This window comes from Aspergillus piperis, assembly GCF_003184755.1.
Source record: "Aspergillus piperis CBS 112811 unplaced genomic scaffold BO85scaffold_5, whole genome shotgun sequence".
NCBI lineage: Eukaryota > Fungi > Ascomycota > Eurotiomycetes > Eurotiales > Aspergillaceae > Aspergillus > Aspergillus piperis.
The window spans coordinates 1,533,209-1,553,730 of NW_020291595.1; the positions used below are offsets into that span (position 1 = coordinate 1,533,209).

A 20,522-nucleotide genomic window follows, 5' to 3' on the forward strand; every position below is an offset into this window, starting at 1 on the left:
GCGGTAGCCTCAACAAAGCAAACGAGACCGGCAGCAGATGGGCCAGAAAATAGTCAGGAGACGGTGTGTGTCTAGATCGGGGGTCAGCGACGAAGAGTGGATTCGTGGTGAAAATAGTCGTCGTCCACAGGCTGCACAGGCTCCATCGAAGAATAATGAAAAAAAGAGACAAAAAAAAAAAAAGAAAGGGCAAAAAAAAGAGAAGGCGTCGGTTATGGTTGGTTTGGCGCGAGGAGGGTCAGCGGTGGAAACGAGACCGTATCTACTAGTAGAATGTAGTCGGGCGGAAAGAGTGGACGGCGAGAAAGGAAGATGCAGGCGTGGGTCAAACCAAGTTAACCAACGGAGGAACGAAGCAGAAGAAAGGGAAAGAAACGAGACAGAAGGAGGAGCGCGCGCGCCTGCAGTTGTAGTCTGGCAGACGGTGAGTGGAGGATGACCGGCAGAAAATGTCCACGGGCTGCAAGTCTCAATGCAGTCGGGCAGCGTGTAACCGAATAGACGGTTGGCGGGAATTTTTATTCAGTTTCTGGTTTGATTATATTTATCTCCTTTTTTTTTTTTTTTTTTTTTTTTTTGTATCGTAAATTGAGTGGTATTTTGTTGTGGCGGCGGTGGTGGTGGTGGTAGTGGTAAAATGATAAGGTTGGTTGTATGGTTTCAAACAGTAGTAGAGTTTCTGGTGGTCCCGTCGGGGCCTGACGAAGAGGGGGAGGGGAAAAGAAAAAAAAAAGTGGATGTAGATGGGAAAGAGTAGAGTGGATAACCGAGTGAGTGGATGGAGGGGAAAAGAGAAGAGACCAGACAGAAGTGGGGTTGGAAAGATGAACGGACTGCTTTTTGACTTGTGCTAAGAGTAATAATGGTGGGGATGGATTGGAGAGGAATGCCCGACAGAGAGTACAGAGTAAGTAGTAGATTGGATGGATGGATGGATATAGCCTTTTTAATGAGTAAATCTGTCAGTCAGTCAGTCAGTCAGTCATCGTCGTCGGTCAGCTTTCATCCCATCATCCCTGGACCGGATCGGAACGAATCTCACGATGTGTCCCTACTCCGTCGTAGACTGGGAAGATAAATTAAGAAAAGAAAAAAAAGTTGAAAGGGATTCATAATACTTGACTGTGTGGAAAACCAACAGACCCCGGATCGAATCAGACCCGAGGACGGATGCAAGGCGGAATTACAGAGTTCCAGATCGGATTCATTGAACTTGAAAAGAAAAGTAAGAAAAGAATGGAATGAAATACCACCACGCGCCAATCAAACTTATCATCGTGACTCAACGCAAATACTTCCTTACCACTATCTACCTTCTTTCTTTCTTTGAGTCCATCAAGGACAACCGAGAAGGAAGATTCCCACTATTGCTTCGAACCATACAAGTATTGACATCGTAACTGCACACTCGACATGCTTTCCCTTTCTTCCATATCCAAACATCCCTGCTAGTCTTCATTTTCCCGTTTCGGGTCTGTCAGCAATCGCATCGCGTCTCATCTCTATCCGAGGCATTCCTGGTTGGAAAAGAAGAGAAGAAAGAAGAGTCGGAACGGTTGAAGTCGCAAGGAGGTGGGGATGCCACCCTGACTGGCTGCCGGTCGATGCCTGATCTGCCGCTAACTCACCCGGTATTACCGCTCGTTACCGTCCGTCAGGACTCTCTCTCCCGCGTCTACAATGAATAGAAGGCACCATGGCGGACTATCTCCAGTGCGAGTCGTATAGCAAGGAAACACCCGGGTTGATTATTGAGGATGACTCGAGATGTAAACACACAGTTGCTACCACCCCACGAACCTTACATACGTCACACATGCTGGGGTCTGCTTCAGCAGGATCTTATATTTGGCCTGTCGACAGGGAACTCACCTGCAGATGCAAGGTCGGGATTAATTTCATCCATTGGCGTATCAGCACCATAAGCACGGTCAATCAACCGCTCCATGACAGAGGTGATTTGATCTATCCAAATGTCGAGGAGTTGATGTCCGGCGTATACTTCGTTCCCACTCCCACGGGTATTCAACCCTGGTACCTACACTGTAGCGTTTTATTCCGAGCGCGTGGCATTTAGTCCCCGGATCCATTACCTCCCATCATCCTGATCGCCATCACATTCCAACATCTGGATATTGCCTGCGAAGCTATCGATATGATAACCTGTTAGCACTAAAATTCGGACTCCTTCAAAAGCGTCGGCGCAATGCTTGTTACTATCGAGTCGGTTCGTCAGTTGCGTCCCAAGTCCCTGGTCAGATGAGGAAAGACGACCCCGAAAACCCCAGCCTCAAATGTCGAATCGATCAGATACGTCACATGCTTCGCTCCCTGCCTCCAAGTGCATGCATAGTAAGGCTTGCAATGTATCTGAAGAGATGAGAAGCGGGTATGCATGGCGGTTTATTGTACCAGGTATCCCCGTCGGTACTCAGCCATGACAGAGTGGCACAGTGACACAGTATTGAACCAAGGCATAGTGTGAAAGAGATTGTCTTTCTCTTCCAGTCGAGGAAGCTAGATTAGCTGGCAGCTTGGTGCAACGTCCGTTGTGAGCCTGTCAACATTGTCATGGCGGCGTCGCACCAGGACTGCTTAGCAACTGGCCGGAAACATCCTGCCTCGTGATGGACAACGATCCGCGCCTTCCAACAGGATCCTATACAGTGTAGCACGAAGCCTTATTCACGATGGCTTTCAGAGCCTTACTCTCGGGATATCATCGAACGTTCATTCTCTCTCAAGTCCCAACCTAACCACTAGTGCGTCATCTCAAAATGCCAGAAAAACACTGGCCATAAACTGCGTATCGGCCATAACGCCAGGGGAAGTGGAAATAAAAACCGCTAGGCCCCCCCACCAAATAAACCCGGGCTCCATCGGAGGAACCCTGGGTCTGAGCGGAACCGAACCACGGACCAGGCTTGACTGCCACTACAACTTACAAGAACTAGCAGGTTGATGTATGATGATGGTGATGGTGATGGTGAGGATGGATGGGGAGCTTTCTCAACCATTACCCAAATCTGTCATTTCCCATTCCGTGTGATCAGCGCTGAGCCGGAAACATCGTCATGGGTCTGCAATAATCAAATAAGATAGGATCCATGCTCTGTCCGAGACAATCCCGTCTTGTTGGCTGCCCAAAAGTCCTGGACGCTGGCAGGAACCCCGTTGCGGCCCAATAACGACTGCGGCCTCCACTGCGGCGCTTCTTGCCGTCCGCCGCTGCAGGTGAAAATCTCTCAACCGGAGGGGCAAAAGTAAAAAAAAAAAAGTTTCACCATCCAGATTTTGCTATGTCAAATTGGAAAACAGGTTCACGCAAACTTGATCGATGTCACTCAGGTATATCCATTCAAATGCGATTATTCTAAGCTGTCCTGCGCGGAACAAAAATCTATAGAAAAGCTTTTGCTCCAACTTACTGCAGATTGAACTCCCCATGACATAAAGAAGTGGTCATCTACTCTAGAATGCTCTTCTACCCCACTTACCGGCATCGTCTAGCTGGCTGATATCTTGATCCTCCATCCTGGTGGAGTTTCCGGTGAGCAAACGGCATGGAAGATGGAGTCGAAGCACGCTAGAAAATGGGCTCCCGACAACACTGCCCGCTAGCAAACAATTTGCATCGCAGTTCTCTGCTCCGGCTTGCTATAGTCCTGACAGTTAACTGCGTATGACAGGCATGAACGAACCTGTGATAATCCATCATTCCTGTCACTCCTCCAAGGTCTTCCGGTCTCGGATGAGTTGGATGCCATGTCTGTGGCAATGTTGGTCAATGGATCATTCAACCTAGTTCTTGCTGCTTCTCAACAAGCTTCTTCGGGCACTGAAATTACACTAACCTCATGACAAGGGGTTTAGAAATCAAAGATCCCGTGAGTCATATTGAGAGAACACTGTCGTGTTTTCACACGTCTGGCTACAAAGAGAGGGTTGCCTATCCACAGCGCAATTAGTATGCATCTATACGGATGCTGTTGGCATCGATCGGACTGAGAAGGATGATAAAGGCGACTTCTGGAATTTGAAATCAGACGACCTCCCTATCCCTGCTCAGCTGAGGCTGAGTGAGGCATAACTCTAAACGTGGTTTCTGCGTCATTCTAGCTTACCAGGATTACATTCATTGCCATTGGCCCAAATTAATGAGCCACGGACTCAAATCTACCGCTTCATGTCAAACTATCGGGTGAATATTACTTTCATCCTCATTCCCGAGTACCTAAAATGCAAATAAGACATAACATCTCCGGTTATCACTGTCGACCCAGCCCATGGTCACCTCGGTATATCCCTCAATCTTCCCGTCTTTCATTTCCATCATCCGGACGTTGATGCCCAATACTCGTGACTCATTTCCTGGATGAGACTAACTCCATTCCCTGGAGTTGTTAGTGTTATCCACAGCCAACCACCCGTCGATCCCAGTGTTCCGGCTCTGTTTGTACTATCTTTACTCCAGGCTAATCTCAAGGGTCCCCCGCTGTCAACTCGCAGGATTCATTGTTGCCTCCCGCCCCCTGCTTGTTGAGCTCCGTAAACTTCCAGTGAAGAAGATTGGCTGAAGTCTAGGACTGTCATCGGGAATAACCGCAAACATCGTAATTGGACTCGTACGCACTGTCGATCCGGTCCCTCTAAGCTCAAGGACTGTCCACCTGTAGAGTTATACTTTCAGATGGTGATCCTGATAAGATAGGGCTGCTGAGTAAGCGAGTTGCCGGGGCCACGCCGGACACCCAAACAAACCGGCGTCATCCCCAGCCTCGCCATTTACTCCAACCTCCTCAATTTCGGCGGCTGCTCGTCCATTCTGCTCGCTGAGTGTCTTCAATTCTGCCCTTTTCCGTCCCTGACGGAGCTAGTTTGTCTAGCAATACACCACATCGTGCGATCCACATTCCAACCATCTACCATCTACATAGTATCCCGACCGATCGAAATCCAGATAAGAACCATAAACTCGATCTCACACTGACAACCTCGATAAAGGTACACATCCACATTCCAATCACACCCCATACCCACCCCATCCCATCCCACAACCAAACTAACCACCATCACCTCCATCCAGAGTCCCGTCTAGAGCTCCAAGCTCTTGACGGCTCTTCACAACCTCCAACAACCATGCCTCCCATCCACCCCTCTGCCACTCTCCTCCCCGCCAGCACCCAAACCACCACCACCACCTCCTCAGAGCAACACGACCAAAATGCCGCTCCTCACACCCACCTCTTCGGCCGCTCCAGCACAACCTGGGCCCCAGGCTCCGGCACCATCGAACCAAGCCACATCAATATGAAAGGCCTAATGGCGCTCTTCGCCATCTTGGGCGCCGCCTTCGTCCTCGCCGCAATCTGGTTCTTCTTCTGGGCCAAGAATGGCGGATTCATCTGGCGCAAAGGCGACTGGGAAGAGTACAAATCGACCGTTCTCCGCCGCAAAGGTCCCGACGGGCGCACCTTATCCAACGCCACCAAAAGCACCAAACTCGGCGGCGGCAGCGTCTACCACAAAGGCTACAGCGACGACGGCTACACCTACACCGACGAAACCGCCACCAACCTGACCGAAAAGACCGGCGTAACGGGGGCCACCTCCGCCGAAAAAGAACGCAAACGCCGCCGCAAGCTCCGCGAGAAATTCCGTCGTCGGCGCAAGGACGACGAAATGACCGCGAACTGGGAAAACGAAGTCGACGAGGACGTTGCCGCGTACCGAAAGGAAAAAGCCGCCCGTGTCGGGGGCATTAATCGCGAAGGAGAGGGAACCTACTACGGCAGTGACTACGACCTCTCCAACCCAGCGAGTCATTACAACCAGAGCGAAATCAGCGGAAGTCAGGTCCGCGATTACGCTTATGATCCGGCTCCTGCTCCTGCTAAAGCGCCATCCCGGAAACAGAGCAGACGACGTGACTTCTCCTTCGTACCCGGCAGCGAGGACACCCTTAGCCAGGCTCCGACCCGCGATGACCACCACGACCGCCGTCACAGCCGCGAACCCTCAGCGAGGAGACATAATCGTCGGCGTGAACGACGCAGGAATCCCCCGCCGAGTGAGTCGTCTGGATCACGGACTAGTAGTCCCCGCAAGCGGGAGAGACAGTCAGTGCGGGGTCACTACACGGAACCGTTGGATTTCTCGTCGTCGGCGCCGTCGAGGTCTGAGTATCAGTATTCGAATGTGGATACGGAGGATACGGGGACTAGGAGTTATCATCACCCGATCCCGGGGTTGAGTAAGGGGTATAGAAGGGAGGGGGGACGGGGGAGGAGAAGGGATAGTTTGAGTGAGAGTGATTAATTTGTTGGGTTGATTACTGCTTGCTTGCTTGCTTGTTTGACCGAGGGATGCATTGGGTTATTCGGAAAGTAAATGATCTGATATGAAATTATTATGGATATGGATATGGTATGCTATGATATGATATGATATGATATGCAATGGATGTACATAATGAATCGTGCTTGTTATTCTTCTTGTTCAATTTGTTGTTTTAACTTTATGGGTGGATATGGTATGGAAACGATATATGATCATACTATGGGATGGAATCTTTGAGCATGGTAGTTGATTGCAGTGAAGTTGACTATGTGATGTTACACAAGATCTCTGGTCCTATTGAGTTAAGTTGTGCCATCTACTTGTGCTTGTCAAGGGCATTGTTATCCTCTAGCCTAGCGGAATGTGATAATAGTATGCATTTTGAGAGCTATCCAAGTGCGGGCATATTGTCATTAACGATAAGCCATGACTAGCCACCAACCTCTGTGCTATGCTACACTATCTAAACGAACGGATATTGCAATATACCAATTACTCATTCTTCATAGCCAAGTCTGCTGGCTGACTGCCTTCATTTTCAAGGCCAAATCCCCGCCAGGCTGAATCATAGCGAGACATGCGACGGAGAGGTGGCCGAGTGCCAAAAGCTATGGAATTAGTTCTCTTTCGATTGTTGAAAGACCTGCAAGTCCCACGCCATATAACAGTGCTAGCTTGCTCCAGCTTTTTAGAAGGTTTGATTGTCGAACCACTAGACACCACCGCACCTGCATCATTTGAGTGCCAGCTTCCAAGAGCCAATTGACTGATGTCTTCATCGGTCAAGCCCTGGGTACGTAAAGTTTCCCATACCGGATGGGATCTCAGACGTGCACTTTCCAGCGATGAGGTGCGAACCTGGTGAAGGATCCGGTTGTCTATGAACTTACGCCGCTGAAAGGGTGGCCCAGTGCTATCGAAATCATTCTGATCATACGGGGAGGACCTTTCACGAGTCGTCAACTTGAACGGGTCTTTGATTTGACCATCTGCAGAACGGATGTCATCGGCAGAACGACTGCGAATGCCCAAGGAGTGAGCTGTGCCCCTTGCGAATCCTGGATCACTTTGGGCTAACTCGTCAAGGTCTGACTCGAAGTCGGCGATGTCAAGGCATGGCTGTGCCTCTATCCGATCCCAAGCTTGCGGGAACCTATAATTTGGACTTACTGGACGCGTGCTTGTTTGAGAGACTGGGACTCTCTCTGCGCCAGATATGGATTCCTGCACCTGCGATGTGAACAGATGGGGCTGCTGCTGCTGCAAATCGTTCTTCCTCTCAGATGTGGTCAGCAGGACCGATCGGGTATAAAAGCCTCGAGGATCAGAACTAGAACGCGCAGCCCCGAGTTCGGTCCTAACACCTTGAAGCCCTCTATTATCTACCGGGTGGAATAGGCGGCTCAGTCGGGCGGCTGAACGAGCGAGTTCCTGCTCAAGCTCCTCCAATTCATCCTCAGACTGATTAAGCTGGTATTCCAAATCCAAATGATAGAGCGCGATCGACCGGAGTGCTGCGTAATCCTTTTCAATGAGCTGCGCAGTAGATCGGCAAGTGCAGCATGTAATAGCACTGAGATGTGCTCTGATAGAATCCCTCACAGCTGTTTCCTCTTCTCTCTGCTCCCACATCATGGCACGCAACTTGTGTACCTTGTGCCTGTCTATAGCGATCAACTTCTGCTGCTCATGGCATTCCTTCTGCGCTATAAAAGCCTCCACCATATCAATATCACCAACTGGTGGTATGTGGTGTCCCCAATGACGTTTCCTAGGCAGGTATTTTGCATCATTGGCTGTAGTGTGCGTTATCCCGTCTTCCTTGCTGTGTGATACGAAACCTGAATTGGGGTCCACTTTCGGTAAACAATCATTGGCATTCCCTGTCAAGGTGTCCTCTGCCAAACTCGGAGGGGGTCCCGAGGCAGTTTTGAATTTGAATTCAATTGTTGTGTTCAGTGGAAAGGGAGGTGGATGGCTGGGGAAATTGCGTTCTAAAGTATTGGGACCATCAGGTTTATCTCCAGAGGGGAAGCCGGTAGGATGGATATTCCTAGGAAGCATATTGGAAATGCGAGTGATATAGAATTGATAGAATCTGGCGCGAGTGGCAGGCTAGGTTAGTCGATGAGCTGCAGGGAAGCCCTAGCAGCGACATCGTGGATATCTCCTAAGGAACATTTCGCAGAAGGAGCGAAGCCATAGGAAGAGGGAAAGAGCGACGGGTCAGCCTGATATAGACTGCTATCTGATACCTGAGCAGCGACATGGCTAAGAACTAGAAGGTACCTCAGTTTGCTGACCCTTCAATGGCAAGAGATACTGGAGTGTACTTCGCACGAGGGAATGGAGATGCGATAGCAGCCAACAGGCTTATCGGTGGAGCGCAGTGGAGTTCATCCAAAATCAGAGCCTCGGAAAATCTCACCGCCCGACGGATTTTCCAGCCCGCTTGAATGAGGAAAACTTTCCAGTCGTTCACCAGCTTCCCCAGACTCCCTTGCCTCAAACTAGCAGTGAAATTCGGGAATTTATATCGCCACAATGAAGCGCAAGTTGGATGCTAATGACGTTCCCTCCCCTGAAGCTGCGGAGACCAAGGAGTCCCCCGATGCGAATGAGGCCGACTTTGAAAGCCTCAATCTGGATCCGCGACTGCGCCAAGCCTTGATCAAAGAGAAGTTCACCAAGCCTACGCTCGTCCAGGCGAAGGCCATTCCACTGGCGCTCGCAGGCAAAGATATTCTTGGTGTGTATATCCCGGTATCTATGGTGGATTTGAGGCATACTAACAATACCAGCTCGTGCAAAGACCGGCTCCGGAAAGACCGCCGCATATGTCCTCCCTATCCTTCAGACCATTCTTCAGAAGAAAGCTGTCAGTACTCCCCGGAAATTATCAATAGACATCCAAGAGGCAAACTAAACGCATTCTGCTGCTAGGCCGACCCATCATTGAAAGCCACTACTGGCCTCATCCTCGTCCCCACTCGAGAGCTTGCAGAACAGGTTCAAAACGTCGTCACCACATTCGCTGCTTTCTGCGGAAAGGATGTTCGCTCTGTGAACCTCACTCAGAAGGTCTCCGAGGCCGTACAGCGCACTATGCTCTCCGATTACCCTGATATCGTCATCTCCACCCCCGCTCGTGTGATTGCCAACCTCGGAAACTCCTCTCTTTCGCTGGATAACCTCACACACTTGGTCATCGACGAAGCCGACTTGGTCCTTTCGTACGGATACGACGAAGATATCAATGCGCTTTCCAAGGCGATTCCCCGTGGCGTACAGACCTTCCTCATGAGTGCTACGCTCACCTCGGAAGTGGATACTCTGAAGGGACTGTTCTGTCGCAGCCCTGTTGTGCTGAAGTTGGAGGATAAGGAGGAGAAGGGCGCTGGTGTTAGCCAATTTGTTGTCAAGTAAGCATACTTTGTACACGGCAAATGATTAAAGCGCTGTACTAACTACTTCGCCCACCAGATGCGCAGAGGATGAGAAATTCCTCCTGACATACGTGATCTTCAAGCTCCAGCTCATCAAGGGCAAGGTCATCATATTTGTCGGAGACATCGACCGTTGCTACCGCCTCAAGCTTTTCCTGGAACAGTTCGGCGTCAAGAGCTGTGTTCTCAACTCCGAGTTGCCAGTGAACTCTCGAATCCACGTCGTCCAGGAATTCAACAAGGGTGTTTACGACATCATTATCGCTGCAGACGATCAGGAAGTCCTAGGATCCAAGTCGAAGAAGGCCAAGAACGCCGACGCTGATGAAGAGGAGGAAGCTGCTGGTGTCATGGGATCCAGTGACGACGAAGAGGCCGAAGATGACAAGAGCAAGTCGAATCGCCCGGACAAGCGCCGCAAGCTCACCGCGAAAGAAAAGGACTATGGTATCTCTCGTGGTATCGACTTCCAGAACGTGGCCTGCGTTTTGAACTTCGACCTCCCCACAACCGCCAAATCCTACACACACCGCATCGGACGAACCGGCCGTGGCGGCAAGACGGGCATGGCGCTCTCGTTCGTCGTTCCAGCAGACCAGTACGGAAAGCACAAGCCCACCTCCTTCCCCACCGCCAAACACGACGAAGCCGTCCTGGCCAAGATCGTCAAACGTCAATCCAAACATGGCCACGAAGTCAAGCCCTATCACTTTGAGATGAGCCAAGTCGACGCCTTCCGCTACCGGATGACCGACGGTCTTCGCGCCATCACACGCCTTGCCGTTCAGGAAGCCCGTGCTCGCGAGATCCGTCAGGAGCTGGTCAAGAGCGAGAAACTCAAGCGCCACTTCGAAGACAACCCCGACGAGCTGCGCCAGCTCCGTCACGACGGCGAGTTGCGCTCCGCACGTATCCAACCCCACCTGAAACACATCCCCGAGTACCTGATGCCGTCCAAGGGTCGCAAGGGCATCTCCAGCGAGGATGTCGGCTTCGTTGGGTTCCGGAAAAATAGCGACAACCGCATCCGCAAGGCCAGAGATAAGAACCGCGCCAAGGGCAAGGGCCGCAAGCCCTCGGGTGTTAGAAAGGTTGATCCGTTGAAGACGTTTAATAGGGGCCGGAAATAGGGCGTTGTACGTGTCTGGGATCAGTGGTGGGATGAAATGAGGGATTATGTACATATTGTTCTTGGTTCCATGGGGAAAAGTTCACCATATTCGGTTTGGGATAGTGCGTGCATATAGAACTCCAATTCCAATAATTGCATGTAAAATCATGAGATCGTGGAATATGCCATTTGTATTTCGCTTTCGAAGCTGGATTCTTTCCATCATCTGATATAAGCTTTATTCCCTTTCAGTAGGTTATATACCAGGACCTAACATCTACATCCCACAGTATTAACATCACCTACTAAGCTTATAGGTACTATATCCTAACTATGCAACTCACACACATACCTAAGTACCACCCTCTAACCAACTATCAATATATATGCATACCCTCATGAACAAAACCACCCCATCAAGGCAAAACCCCCATCCACTCCTTCCCAAACAACTTCTTCAACCCATCCTCCTCAATTCCCTCCAACCCAAAAGAAAACTGCACCCACTTGCCCTTCCCCACTCTCCTCAACCTCAAAACCCACTGCTGCACCTCCTTCGCAGCCTGCACCGTCTCCCGGAACCGCTCTAGCTCCTTCCCCCTCCGATACTTGATCCGCTCGACCTCCACATCCCAGGGAAGATCCGACGATGATGACTCGGCATCTCCTCCACCTCCACCTCCTACACGGCTCGCAAGAGCGGGATGCGGCGGTGGCGCATGCGCTGAGAAAGCCAAAGATCGGGTAGGCGACGACAAAGACGAGGAAGAGGAGCCGCTCTGGCTGATACTATTCTCGCGGAGGAGTTCAGCGTCGTCGATATGGGGCAGCCAGCCTGGTCCGAGACGAATGTATTCGATGTCTCGCCAGGAGGTGTTCCATTCGGGACCGGAGGAGGCGTACGCGGCTGAGATTGATGATTCGCTGTCTTGCCATTTTAGGGCTGGGATCCAGTCGCCGCAGCCTTCGAGGTCGAGCCATTTCAGGCAGTAGGTTACGCGGGATAGGCGCCGGAGGAGACCTGCTGCTTCGGCCCAGTTGTTTTCGCTGGCGGAGTAGGTGTCGGTGCCGCCGTAGGAGAAGGTCAAGGAGCGGTGGTTGGGGTGGCGGATTCGGGCGTTGATCGCGTTGGGTGTGACGGTGGGTATGGGCCAGTGGGCAAGGGAGAGGTGGGTGATGGTTGAGAGGCGGGAGAGGAGGCTTATGAGAGAGTTCCAGTTGACGGTGCCGGGTTTGGGGTGTGCGAGGGAGAGGTAGCGGAGGTTGGAGAAGCGGAGAGTTGGGGATAGTGTGTGGGGGATAGTGGGATTGCTTGCTGTTGGGGTGATGGTGTTGCCCTCTTCTTCGACTTCGTCGTATTCCTCTTCCCAGGAGGAGGGGACGGATTCTTTGGGCTTGCGCTGCACGGTATTTGGCTTCTCGGTGATGAGGAGCTCGCTGGAGAGCTGCTTCAAGCTTAGCCATCGACCGATGGCGCTGCTTAGGTCTAGACGGGTGACTTCGGACTCGCTTTCTTGATGTATCTCGGGGTCGTCGGTAGCGCGGGCTTTCTCGAATAGAGGTCGCAGACCGCGCATAAGCCCGCCCAGCGGTCGATCCTTGGCATATACAGCGATGTAGCTGAGGAGGCGCACTTTGAGGTGATTTGGTAGAGCTCCCAGGAACGGTCCGTCATACTCGACATGCCATTCCCAATATGTGGCCATCGATCTGAGCACCGTTTCGACAAGACTACCCTTGGGAGGGAAGGTCGTGCCTGGTAGACGCTCTAACCGGTAGATGACCCTTTCTTTCTCCGCGGCTGCAATATCAACATCTTCTTCCTCTGCATCATCTCGGCTGCCCAGGAGCCAGCTCTCTGGTGGTGGTGGTCCAGCAGTCCGTCGCAAGCGCAGCGAGCCAACAACCCCGACACGCCGCGCCCCCGGGCGAGGGCGGGGAGGCGGTGTTTCCGGTAGCTCGAGAAGGTTCCGTAAAGAGGGATGTACAGATCGAGGCGCGACAAATCGAAAGGGGCTTTCAGGTCCATTGGAGACCTGCGTGCGGCGGAGGTGGTGAATCAGGTCGTTGACGGAGGGTTGCTCCGCGGAAGAGGACGAAGCGTGGGATGAACGAAGACGATCATGGTGGTCGTGTCGCGGGCCGGAGGAAGCGAGGGTATGGTGAGCAGTGCTGGCTGGTTTCGCAAAGGCGGTCTTCTTGTGCTTTTTGGGCATAGGGATGGGAGGAAGAGTAGTAGACTCAAGGGGGAGGTTTCAATGTGGCAGAAGTGGGATGAGGCCGATCGGCGGAGCTCCTCCCCATCTTATCGTTCGCCGCAGCTGTTTTCGCCCCCTTCGGTTTAGTAAGGCTGAGCCACGATTTAACCAACTAGCTTGTTAGTTCACTAGATAGCTTGCTATGAGTGAGAATGAGTCATTGGTCAATTCATGCTAACTTGCCGTAAAGCCAGGCTGAGTCTTATTTTAGTCGGTAGGCTGCGGTAGAGAAGACAAGGAATAGCGTGCGATGTCGCTTGTGTCCATATTTTATTTCTATGCAAGGTTCTATTGTACAGTTGTTTTTTGCTTCGCGGTTAATGCACATCGTCAAATATCGCGGACCCATGAATCATCGTCCATCTTACCCTCACGCTTAGGGCCCTCTTGTATCCATGTCTCCACTAGGCCTTCCTTCGGGTCTTCGTCCGACAATCCTCTCGTCCGTCGGACATCAAGGACGAGATCCCGGACCTTCTTAGTGACCTCCTTTCGCAGCTCAACTGCTTCAGGGTCATATAAGAGCTGGTCGTTTAGCACTCCAAAGGGAAGATCGCGAGTCTCGGGGGCTATGCGTTCCGCCTTGGCCTTGATCTTCTGCCAACGTCTTCTGTATTCCCCGAAAACCGCCTCCCTATCCACTTTCTGTCCGAACGTAACGCTGACCTCCTTTCCCACACGAGGCAGAAACCGTGGGAATTCGCGGCTTTCATGCATAACCTGGTCGAAGCCCTCAAGCCAGATCGGCACAACATCCGGGCATTCGCTAGCCTCGAGGATCAGTCGTGCCACACCCCATTTGAAGTAGCGCATAGTCTTGTTCGGTGCTTGGTGGATCTTTCCCTCTGGGAATATATGGAACCAAGAATACGAATTGCAGGCGTAAGAGGACGGCGATAGATGAGAGTCATGCCCATCGGTGGTGTAGGCTGTGGGGAGGTCGGAAAACGGATCGACGCATACATTCTGTAGACTCCACGATTGACGTTCGGGGACAGCGAGATGAGGGTCAGCGGGGAATGGCCCCTTCGACAGGAGTCGGATCGCCTGGGTGACGACGGGCTGGGCGAGGCCACCATATTGCGAATGGGCCGATCGATGTGTCGGCAGGACTTGGCCCATTGTGAAGAAAAGGGCTAACGGCCTATACACCAGTCCGGCCAGTCAGCAACAAATCATTTCGAATTGGACCCCGGCAAAGAGGACTGCCATACCTAGTCTGATAACAGATGTCGTGGCTTCCAAACCCCCATCGCTTATTCCAATTCGCAAGTCCGAAGTTATATCGCATCGGTAGAAATCCCCACATGATCGGATCATCCATCCTGCTCAGTTAAAGCGGCCATGGTCAGCGTTCTCTGACGTCGGAGTTGAACGGGTCGCCTCAGCTTTCGAGACGCAATGTAGGCACGTACACGCTGGTATGGTTCGAAACTGATAAGCCAGAACAATTAGCCGATATATAATCTTTCAGGTACAGTGATCTTAGAGGGGAAAAGACTAGACAGCATACCTGTGAGCAAGCCTCTCGTTCTTTGCGAGGGATCACTCCTCGAGTCGAGCAGCTCGAGAAATTGATCCAATCCATTCGCCTGTGGCCGACTGCAGAAGTACAGAAATGAGCGGCATAATGCTGCAACCCCAAAGATGGTGGTGGAGGACAATGCCCTCCAGGGAAGCGAGGGCGCATCGGCCGTTGCGCCGCCAGAGTCCGTAGAGCGCGACATTGTTCACTCAGCCCGCTCTAACCGAGATCCATCCAAGCAGTAACAGGGAGAAGGGCAAGCAATATAAATGCAGCGTAGCGGCAGACAGAAAGTGAGGAGAAAAGGAGGGGGGAACAACCCCGGATCGACGGCGTGAAAGCAGGTGGCATCTTCATTGGCCTCGCAGAAATTCGGGGAAGGAAATCAATTGTTGGCCCGCGGAGGTTCGCCGTGCACGGACCTCCCCAAACCTCCTCGACGGGATTTTCGTCCGCCAACTCGGCTTTCCGCTCCTTGTGATTGATAGCTTGCCTCCCACTCCTTCGTTCCCTTCGTCCCTCTTTCTGTGACTGTATTCGGTGTCAATCGCAGAGATGATGTTCAAGCCCTCTTCGCCGCTCTTCTCAGGTCTTCTTTGGTAGGTCGCAATCCCATCTGACTGCCCCTGTCACCCGCCCGGACATCCCGCATTGCTACAACCCACCCCCCCATCGTCATCATCATGCGCAGTGAAGCTAATATCACTCGTCAATCGAATAGGAAGATTCCGTGGCGCCTCTCCCAACCCCAGAAGGCTCGTCAGAGGAAGCGCCTCCGTGGCGTTGATCGGGTTGTCGACACTGTCTCCGCCGCGCTGGAGCGCAATGGATACACCACCAAGGCCGTCGAGCGCTGGTACAGGGAAATGCCTCGCGAGGAGGAGATGCTGCCCAAGGACAAGTACACACTGTTTGACAAGAAGGAGAAGAAGTACCGCAAGGGCATTCACAGTACGTTATGACCTTGGACCTTTCTGCGTCGATGGGCTGCCGCGTCCCCATTTGAGAGTCTCAACCAAAGGGGAGACCGTCCGAAGTTTGAGTTTGTGTGCTAATGCTATGTCTCTTACAGAGCTACCGAAGTGGACCCGTGTCAGCCAGAGAGTGAACCCCCCGGGTTTCTAAACAGCTTATACACGCAGAGTGTGTTGGGAAGCTGGCAATCGCCTTTTACATATTTGTACCTGCATTATTCAACTGTACTATACACCACACGCTGTGTCTGCCGACGATGCTCTACAACAAGCGTCGTTGAAGGCACGGAAAGGATTACCGGAGTTTTCGGCAACTGGGGAATGACACCATGACTGCATTGTTCGCCTCGCTATTTATCATGTTCTTTATTCAGGCCTAAGGCACAGGATTCAATTCGATTTCAGAGACTTGGCACTTGATGGCATCTTTCAGATTCGTAAGGATAGGCGGTCGTTGGGAACCGATGGAAGCGCCTGAAGGCAGCATAACAATACAGATAGACCATAAAGAGGCTGCATCATGTTATCTGTCCCGTACATCATCCTTTTACACAGATATATAACCGCCCTAGACATATTCGAACTGTTTGCAGAGCAACCACGCAATTTCTGCCCAAAACGTGCTGTGCTGTCAGCGGACCAGACATGTGTCGTTTGCAGATCAAGAGCCTTTTGCTGTTGCCATATGAAAATACCGGCTAATTGCTCCTGCAACTTCTTTTGCTCTTGTTCTGTTGACCCTGCCTTCATGGGTGGCTTTCCGAATCAGATGACCATGGCCGATCTTTTGCCAATCATCGAATGTCTCTTGCCAGCCTGCCCCCCCTTCATAATACACATTTCCTTGTCGGGCTGACATGAACGGTCCTTGCGGGGGTCTGCGAAGCATCCAGCATGATGGGTCAACCTTCCCATCTGGTGGATCATCCGTCGAATCGGGGTAGAATCTGATTGTCTTGACCAAGTCACGTAGTCCAGACGCTTTTCGGTGTTTGTTAACAGCTAGCCTCCATGAATTGATTCTAGGAGTGTAAACTGCTTTGCGTGGCACCCTTGGGTACTTTGGTTTCGCGCTCCAGTCAGGCTTTGGATATGGCAAGTTGAATCTTGGATCTCCTAGTCGCCTTCTAGCGTCGATAGATATTCGCGTAGGTGGGTCGATTACCAGCCAGGTTTCTTTATTGAGCCAGTGGTTCGCAAGCAGCGCGAAATGGTAAGGTCTCCGGCCTGGGCAGAGCTGGTTGTAGAGCCATTCCAGTCTCCGGTCCAGCCCATCTATGAACTGTAGCTCCCAACTACTCAGCTCACTGATAGGGACATTTTCTACCAAAAGTCCTGTCAATTTCTGCTTTCTCCTCTCCCGGGACTCCTTTGTTCTAGAGCGATATATGCACAGTGGCTCCTTCTGTCGCGTGCAACAGTCTATATTTCTTTCTTCTTCCAAGCCTAATCCTGTACGATGGCGGGCCTCCAGACGACATGGTAAGCTTGACCTACCACATGCAGGGGCTGCAGAGTATTGCACAGCTAAACCAGCAATATGATTAACACACCCCGCTGCTTCCACATTTTTGACATGATTATGCTTGCTAGAATTGTTAGGAATCAGTGTGCTGGATTTTGTCGAGAGAGCTTCTTTGCGCCTTGATTGGGTTAGGATCAGTAGAGGTGTCTGATCGGATGAACTGGTGGCAGAGAGCCCAAATCGCGGAGTCCCGGCCGGTGGTCCTAGAAGCTTTGTATAATTGGACGGTTGCAGTGACATCCGAGCAGACCAGACTTGATGCTTACGGAATTCTCGGAGCCTTTTCATTGTCTTCATTCTGCCTTCTGGAAAACTCGCCTTGGCACAGTGTGGTGCATGGGAGGCGATCGAACTCTCATAATTCTGGCTGAAGAGGCATGGAAGCGAAAGACTGCGTATATCTCCTGTGCCACGACCTGCAAATCCTAAGCGCATCAGAGTGCTGCAAGATGTATGGCGCGACTGGCGTTGAAGTATGTCTTTTTTGCTTGCATATTTGAGGTGCTCTCGCTGAAACCTGTACTCTCTTGTGCATTCGGTTCGATACTGGCGACTTTGTCTTGCCTTGCCTCGCGTTGACGCTCGCTGATAGCCACGCTGAAAGAACAATTGGCTATACGAGCTCGTAACATTGCTTCCTCCAAGCGCATAGTAGATTGTTCGACTTGTTATGGATCTAGGTGTGTGACTTCTTGAAAGCGCCCCGGTCATAGCTCGGAGAGAAGCATATCCACTGCAAACGTCCGACGTAGTAGTGTTACTGTGGCGAGGAGGGGGCCCTGGGTTCCATATAGTATCAGCCGCAATGTAGCTATAGCTTTTAAACCAGGTCGGTAGCCATCGCAGATTTCTCCTTTCTTCGCAAAACCTATTTTGCATTTTCTGTCCAGGATCCCACCAAATCCTGCGATAGTCATCGCTCGGTGATCTCCAGACTGCGCAATCTTGAAGCTTTTGCAGACATCTCCGTGCTAGCACTTTGTTCTTCTCATGTCGTTTTGCTGAGACCCAGCCATACCAAGTCCTGCTATAGCGTGTAGTAGTTTTGTTTCCTTGCTTGAGCACTTTACCCTGGGTGATGAACCGACAGAACTTCGCAATTTTCCAGAAGAAAACCGAAACAATAAAGAATAACACCGTGCCTGCGAAAAGTTGAAGCAACGCTTTGAGACCAACGTATTTTGTGGCTTGTATGGCAGATGCATGAGCGTTTTCAAATGATCGAGTGAAGGGTTGGGATTGATATAGATGCATCAAGACGGGTGCCATCTGATTGAAGCCTCATTGAATAACAAGCAAGGGATAGTCATCCTGGTAACAATATGAGATATGCGCCGTCCAGGTCATGTACTGGGAGTTACACTCACTTCAGTGGAGAATGGTCTTGCGGTTTGTGGGAGGCGCAAGAAAAGGGAAGGTATGGCTGGTGCTGCATAACCCTGGGCACTGACCCAAAATGTTGCATCCCTCGGCCTCAGACATGTTTGCGCGCCTTGCTTTTAACCTTGCCTTCCTTTCAATATGATTGCACAACATGCCTTGAGAATCAGTATCATAATTTACTCCATATCTAAGGTAGATTGTCACGAGGAAAATATCCGTGTGAACAAGACGAAAGATATAGCAAGAGTTTGTTCGCTTTTCCTTCGGAATACTGCATGTTCTACCACAAAGCTCATCCCGCGCCATAGTATTCCAACAACCAAATGAAGCCGCTGATAGGTAGTACTTTACCTGATCAGAGACACTGGGTTTCAAACGAATACTTTTTGGGTTATCCTATGCTACTTTGATCAAACCAAACAGTCTGTTTGGTTCGAACTTGAGCACTGGGCTTCCTAGAGAGTGGTGCGTTGTAACATGATTCTAGGGATGCCAAAGAATAGCTCCTCCTTCCCCCAGAAACATCAAGTTGCAAGGCTGATTCTGGGAGGCAAGGTCTTTCATCTGGCTTATCGCGCTAAGAGAACGCTGTCGGTCTCAAGGCTACAAATCACAGCGATTATCTCAGAGATTTGATATATCTCTCGCATATGGTCACAATGATGGCTATATGCAGTCAGTGAGACTGGAAACCCTAGACTATGTCTGGGCCATCTTAACATTGCCCAAACCACAAAGACAAGGATATGCCTTGTCCTGGTGGCCGTCTTCACTATTCTTGGCAGAGGCATTGTAGAAGTAATAGTCTCATATCTGGAACCGGGCTGTCGGGATTTTCTATAGTTCTCGCGAGAATTTTATTCTTTTTCAGAGGGTCTGGGTTTAAAAATAGGTGTCAGCTCAGCTGTGTTTGCACTGCATTGATGATCGACACATGGTGTCAATCTAGACAAGATATGTCGCGGGCTTGTCCAAGGTTACAGAGCTAGAGAACTTGGATATATTGGGCACGCCATAGCTTTGAGAACTTTGTCTCCTTATGGTTTTGACCTAGCACTCACAGACACATTCGATTACTTCCCTTAATTTCATTTTGGAGTTTCTGTTCTGCTCCTGCTGAATGAGGGATGTTCAGATCAGGTGACCGTAGATGGTCGGTTTCCCGCCTCACTCTCTCGCCTCATTTTTCCCTTCAATCTCAGCAACACCAAGGCTCAGAGCCTGAGAATCGATCCCCAATTCATTTCACACTTAATTTAATTGAATGGCACATGTGGCTATAGGTATTCATATTTTTTTTATGCCTTCCTTTCTTCTAGTAACGAATCGTCTGATGCTAGGATCATCACTGTCTCAGATCAATCCATTAGTGAAGAAAAATCAATGAAAGCTGCGATGGTCGAGATCCCCTGATGGTCCTCACATCGCCAGCACAACCGAGCACTCCAGCCCGTATTTCAATCCATTAAGGGGACTACCTCTCGCTGCTTCAATAATTGAACGCAACGAGGCTTTCCCCCTTGTTTGCATTGCCCCCTGGATATTACTTTATTCATTAGCCTCCTAACAAGCTCGGCGAAAACAGGGAAATTCTACTGAAGTTTGTTTTGTCTTCAGGTTACACGACCCATAGCCTATACCTAAACCCCGGTTCTGGGTCAAAGGCACAGTTACCAAGTACCGGGATAGCTACTACACTTCTACACGCCCGCGGCGAAAAATACCCCCGGCTACTTGTGGGGTTAGCACATCTAGGGCTGACGTCCAGTACCTCTTTTGGTCAATGGCGCTCAGTGGCTGATTAGAATCATTACTAGGTCGTCTGCTAAGGCCATCGTCGACCGGCTTGCCGGAAGGCTTCCAGACACAATTGGGTCCTTGTGAATTCCAGCCCTGTACTTTTGGCCGCTTCGGATCGCCGTCTAGCCCTTCTTCGGTCCAAAACAGGAATACACAGGACA

General features: G+C 50.9%; 7 protein-coding genes across 7 annotated transcripts; 3 read left to right on the top strand and 4 right to left on the bottom strand.

Annotated features, from left to right (window-relative positions):
* Window positions 1–4,711: 4,711 nt before the first annotated feature.
* Window positions 4,712–6,734, top strand: BO85DRAFT_447807 (uncharacterized protein). Its single transcript, XM_025659790.1, has 2 exons — window positions 4,712–5,004; window positions 5,087–6,734. Exon 2 carries the CDS (start codon window positions 5,140–5,142, stop codon window positions 6,316–6,318), a length of 1,179 nt encoding a protein of 392 aa, XP_025517868.1. The 5' UTR covers window positions 4,712–5,004; window positions 5,087–5,139; the 3' UTR covers window positions 6,319–6,734.
* Window positions 6,735–6,831: 97 nt separating this feature from the next.
* BO85DRAFT_518696 (uncharacterized protein) lies at window positions 6,832–8,403 on the bottom strand (the record flags this gene model as incomplete). Its single annotated transcript, XM_025664988.1, has 1 exon — window positions 6,832–8,403. The coding sequence occupies one exon, from the start codon at window positions 8,401–8,403 to the stop codon at window positions 6,832–6,834; it is 1,572 nt and encodes a 523-aa protein (XP_025517869.1).
* A 425-nt stretch (window positions 8,404–8,828) lies between these two features.
* Window positions 8,829–11,110, top strand: dbp9 (ATP-dependent DNA/RNA helicase). The gene is made up of 4 exons (XM_025664989.1): window positions 8,829–9,088; window positions 9,141–9,217; window positions 9,283–9,761; window positions 9,823–11,110. Exons 1-4 carry the CDS (start codon window positions 8,884–8,886, stop codon window positions 10,913–10,915), a joined length of 1,854 nt encoding a protein of 617 aa, XP_025517870.1. The 5' UTR covers window positions 8,829–8,883; the 3' UTR covers window positions 10,916–11,110.
* A 202-nt stretch (window positions 11,111–11,312) lies between these two features.
* Window positions 11,313–13,112, bottom strand: BO85DRAFT_476545 (uncharacterized protein; the record flags this gene model as incomplete). The annotated part of the gene is made up of 1 exon (XM_025662787.1): window positions 11,313–13,112. One exon carries the CDS (start codon window positions 13,110–13,112, stop codon window positions 11,313–11,315), a length of 1,800 nt encoding a protein of 599 aa, XP_025517871.1.
* A 255-nt stretch (window positions 13,113–13,367) lies between these two features.
* Window positions 13,368–15,299, bottom strand: BO85DRAFT_254643 (tafazzin). Its single transcript, XM_025654963.1, has 4 exons — window positions 14,668–15,299; window positions 14,570–14,588; window positions 14,369–14,479; window positions 13,368–14,298 (listed from the first exon to the last, which is right to left on the bottom strand). The coding sequence occupies exons 1-4, from the start codon at window positions 14,879–14,881 to the stop codon at window positions 13,485–13,487; spliced, it is 1,158 nt and encodes a 385-aa protein (XP_025517872.1). The 5' UTR covers window positions 14,882–15,299; the 3' UTR covers window positions 13,368–13,484.
* Window positions 15,300–15,362: 63 nt separating this feature from the next.
* BO85DRAFT_486400 (mitochondrial 54S ribosomal protein mL60) lies at window positions 15,363–15,804 on the top strand (the record flags this gene model as incomplete). The annotated part of the gene is made up of 2 exons (XM_025663388.1): window positions 15,363–15,630; window positions 15,752–15,804. 2 exons carry the CDS (start codon window positions 15,363–15,365, stop codon window positions 15,802–15,804), a joined length of 321 nt encoding a protein of 106 aa, XP_025517873.1.
* A 251-nt stretch (window positions 15,805–16,055) lies between these two features.
* BO85DRAFT_417621 (uncharacterized protein) lies at window positions 16,056–19,223 on the bottom strand. The gene is made up of 2 exons (XM_025657779.1): window positions 18,713–19,223; window positions 16,056–18,142 (listed from the first exon to the last, which is right to left on the bottom strand). Exons 1-2 carry the CDS (start codon window positions 18,865–18,867, stop codon window positions 16,315–16,317), a joined length of 1,983 nt encoding a protein of 660 aa, XP_025517874.1. The 5' UTR covers window positions 18,868–19,223; the 3' UTR covers window positions 16,056–16,314.
* Window positions 19,224–20,522: the final 1,299 nt, after the last annotated feature.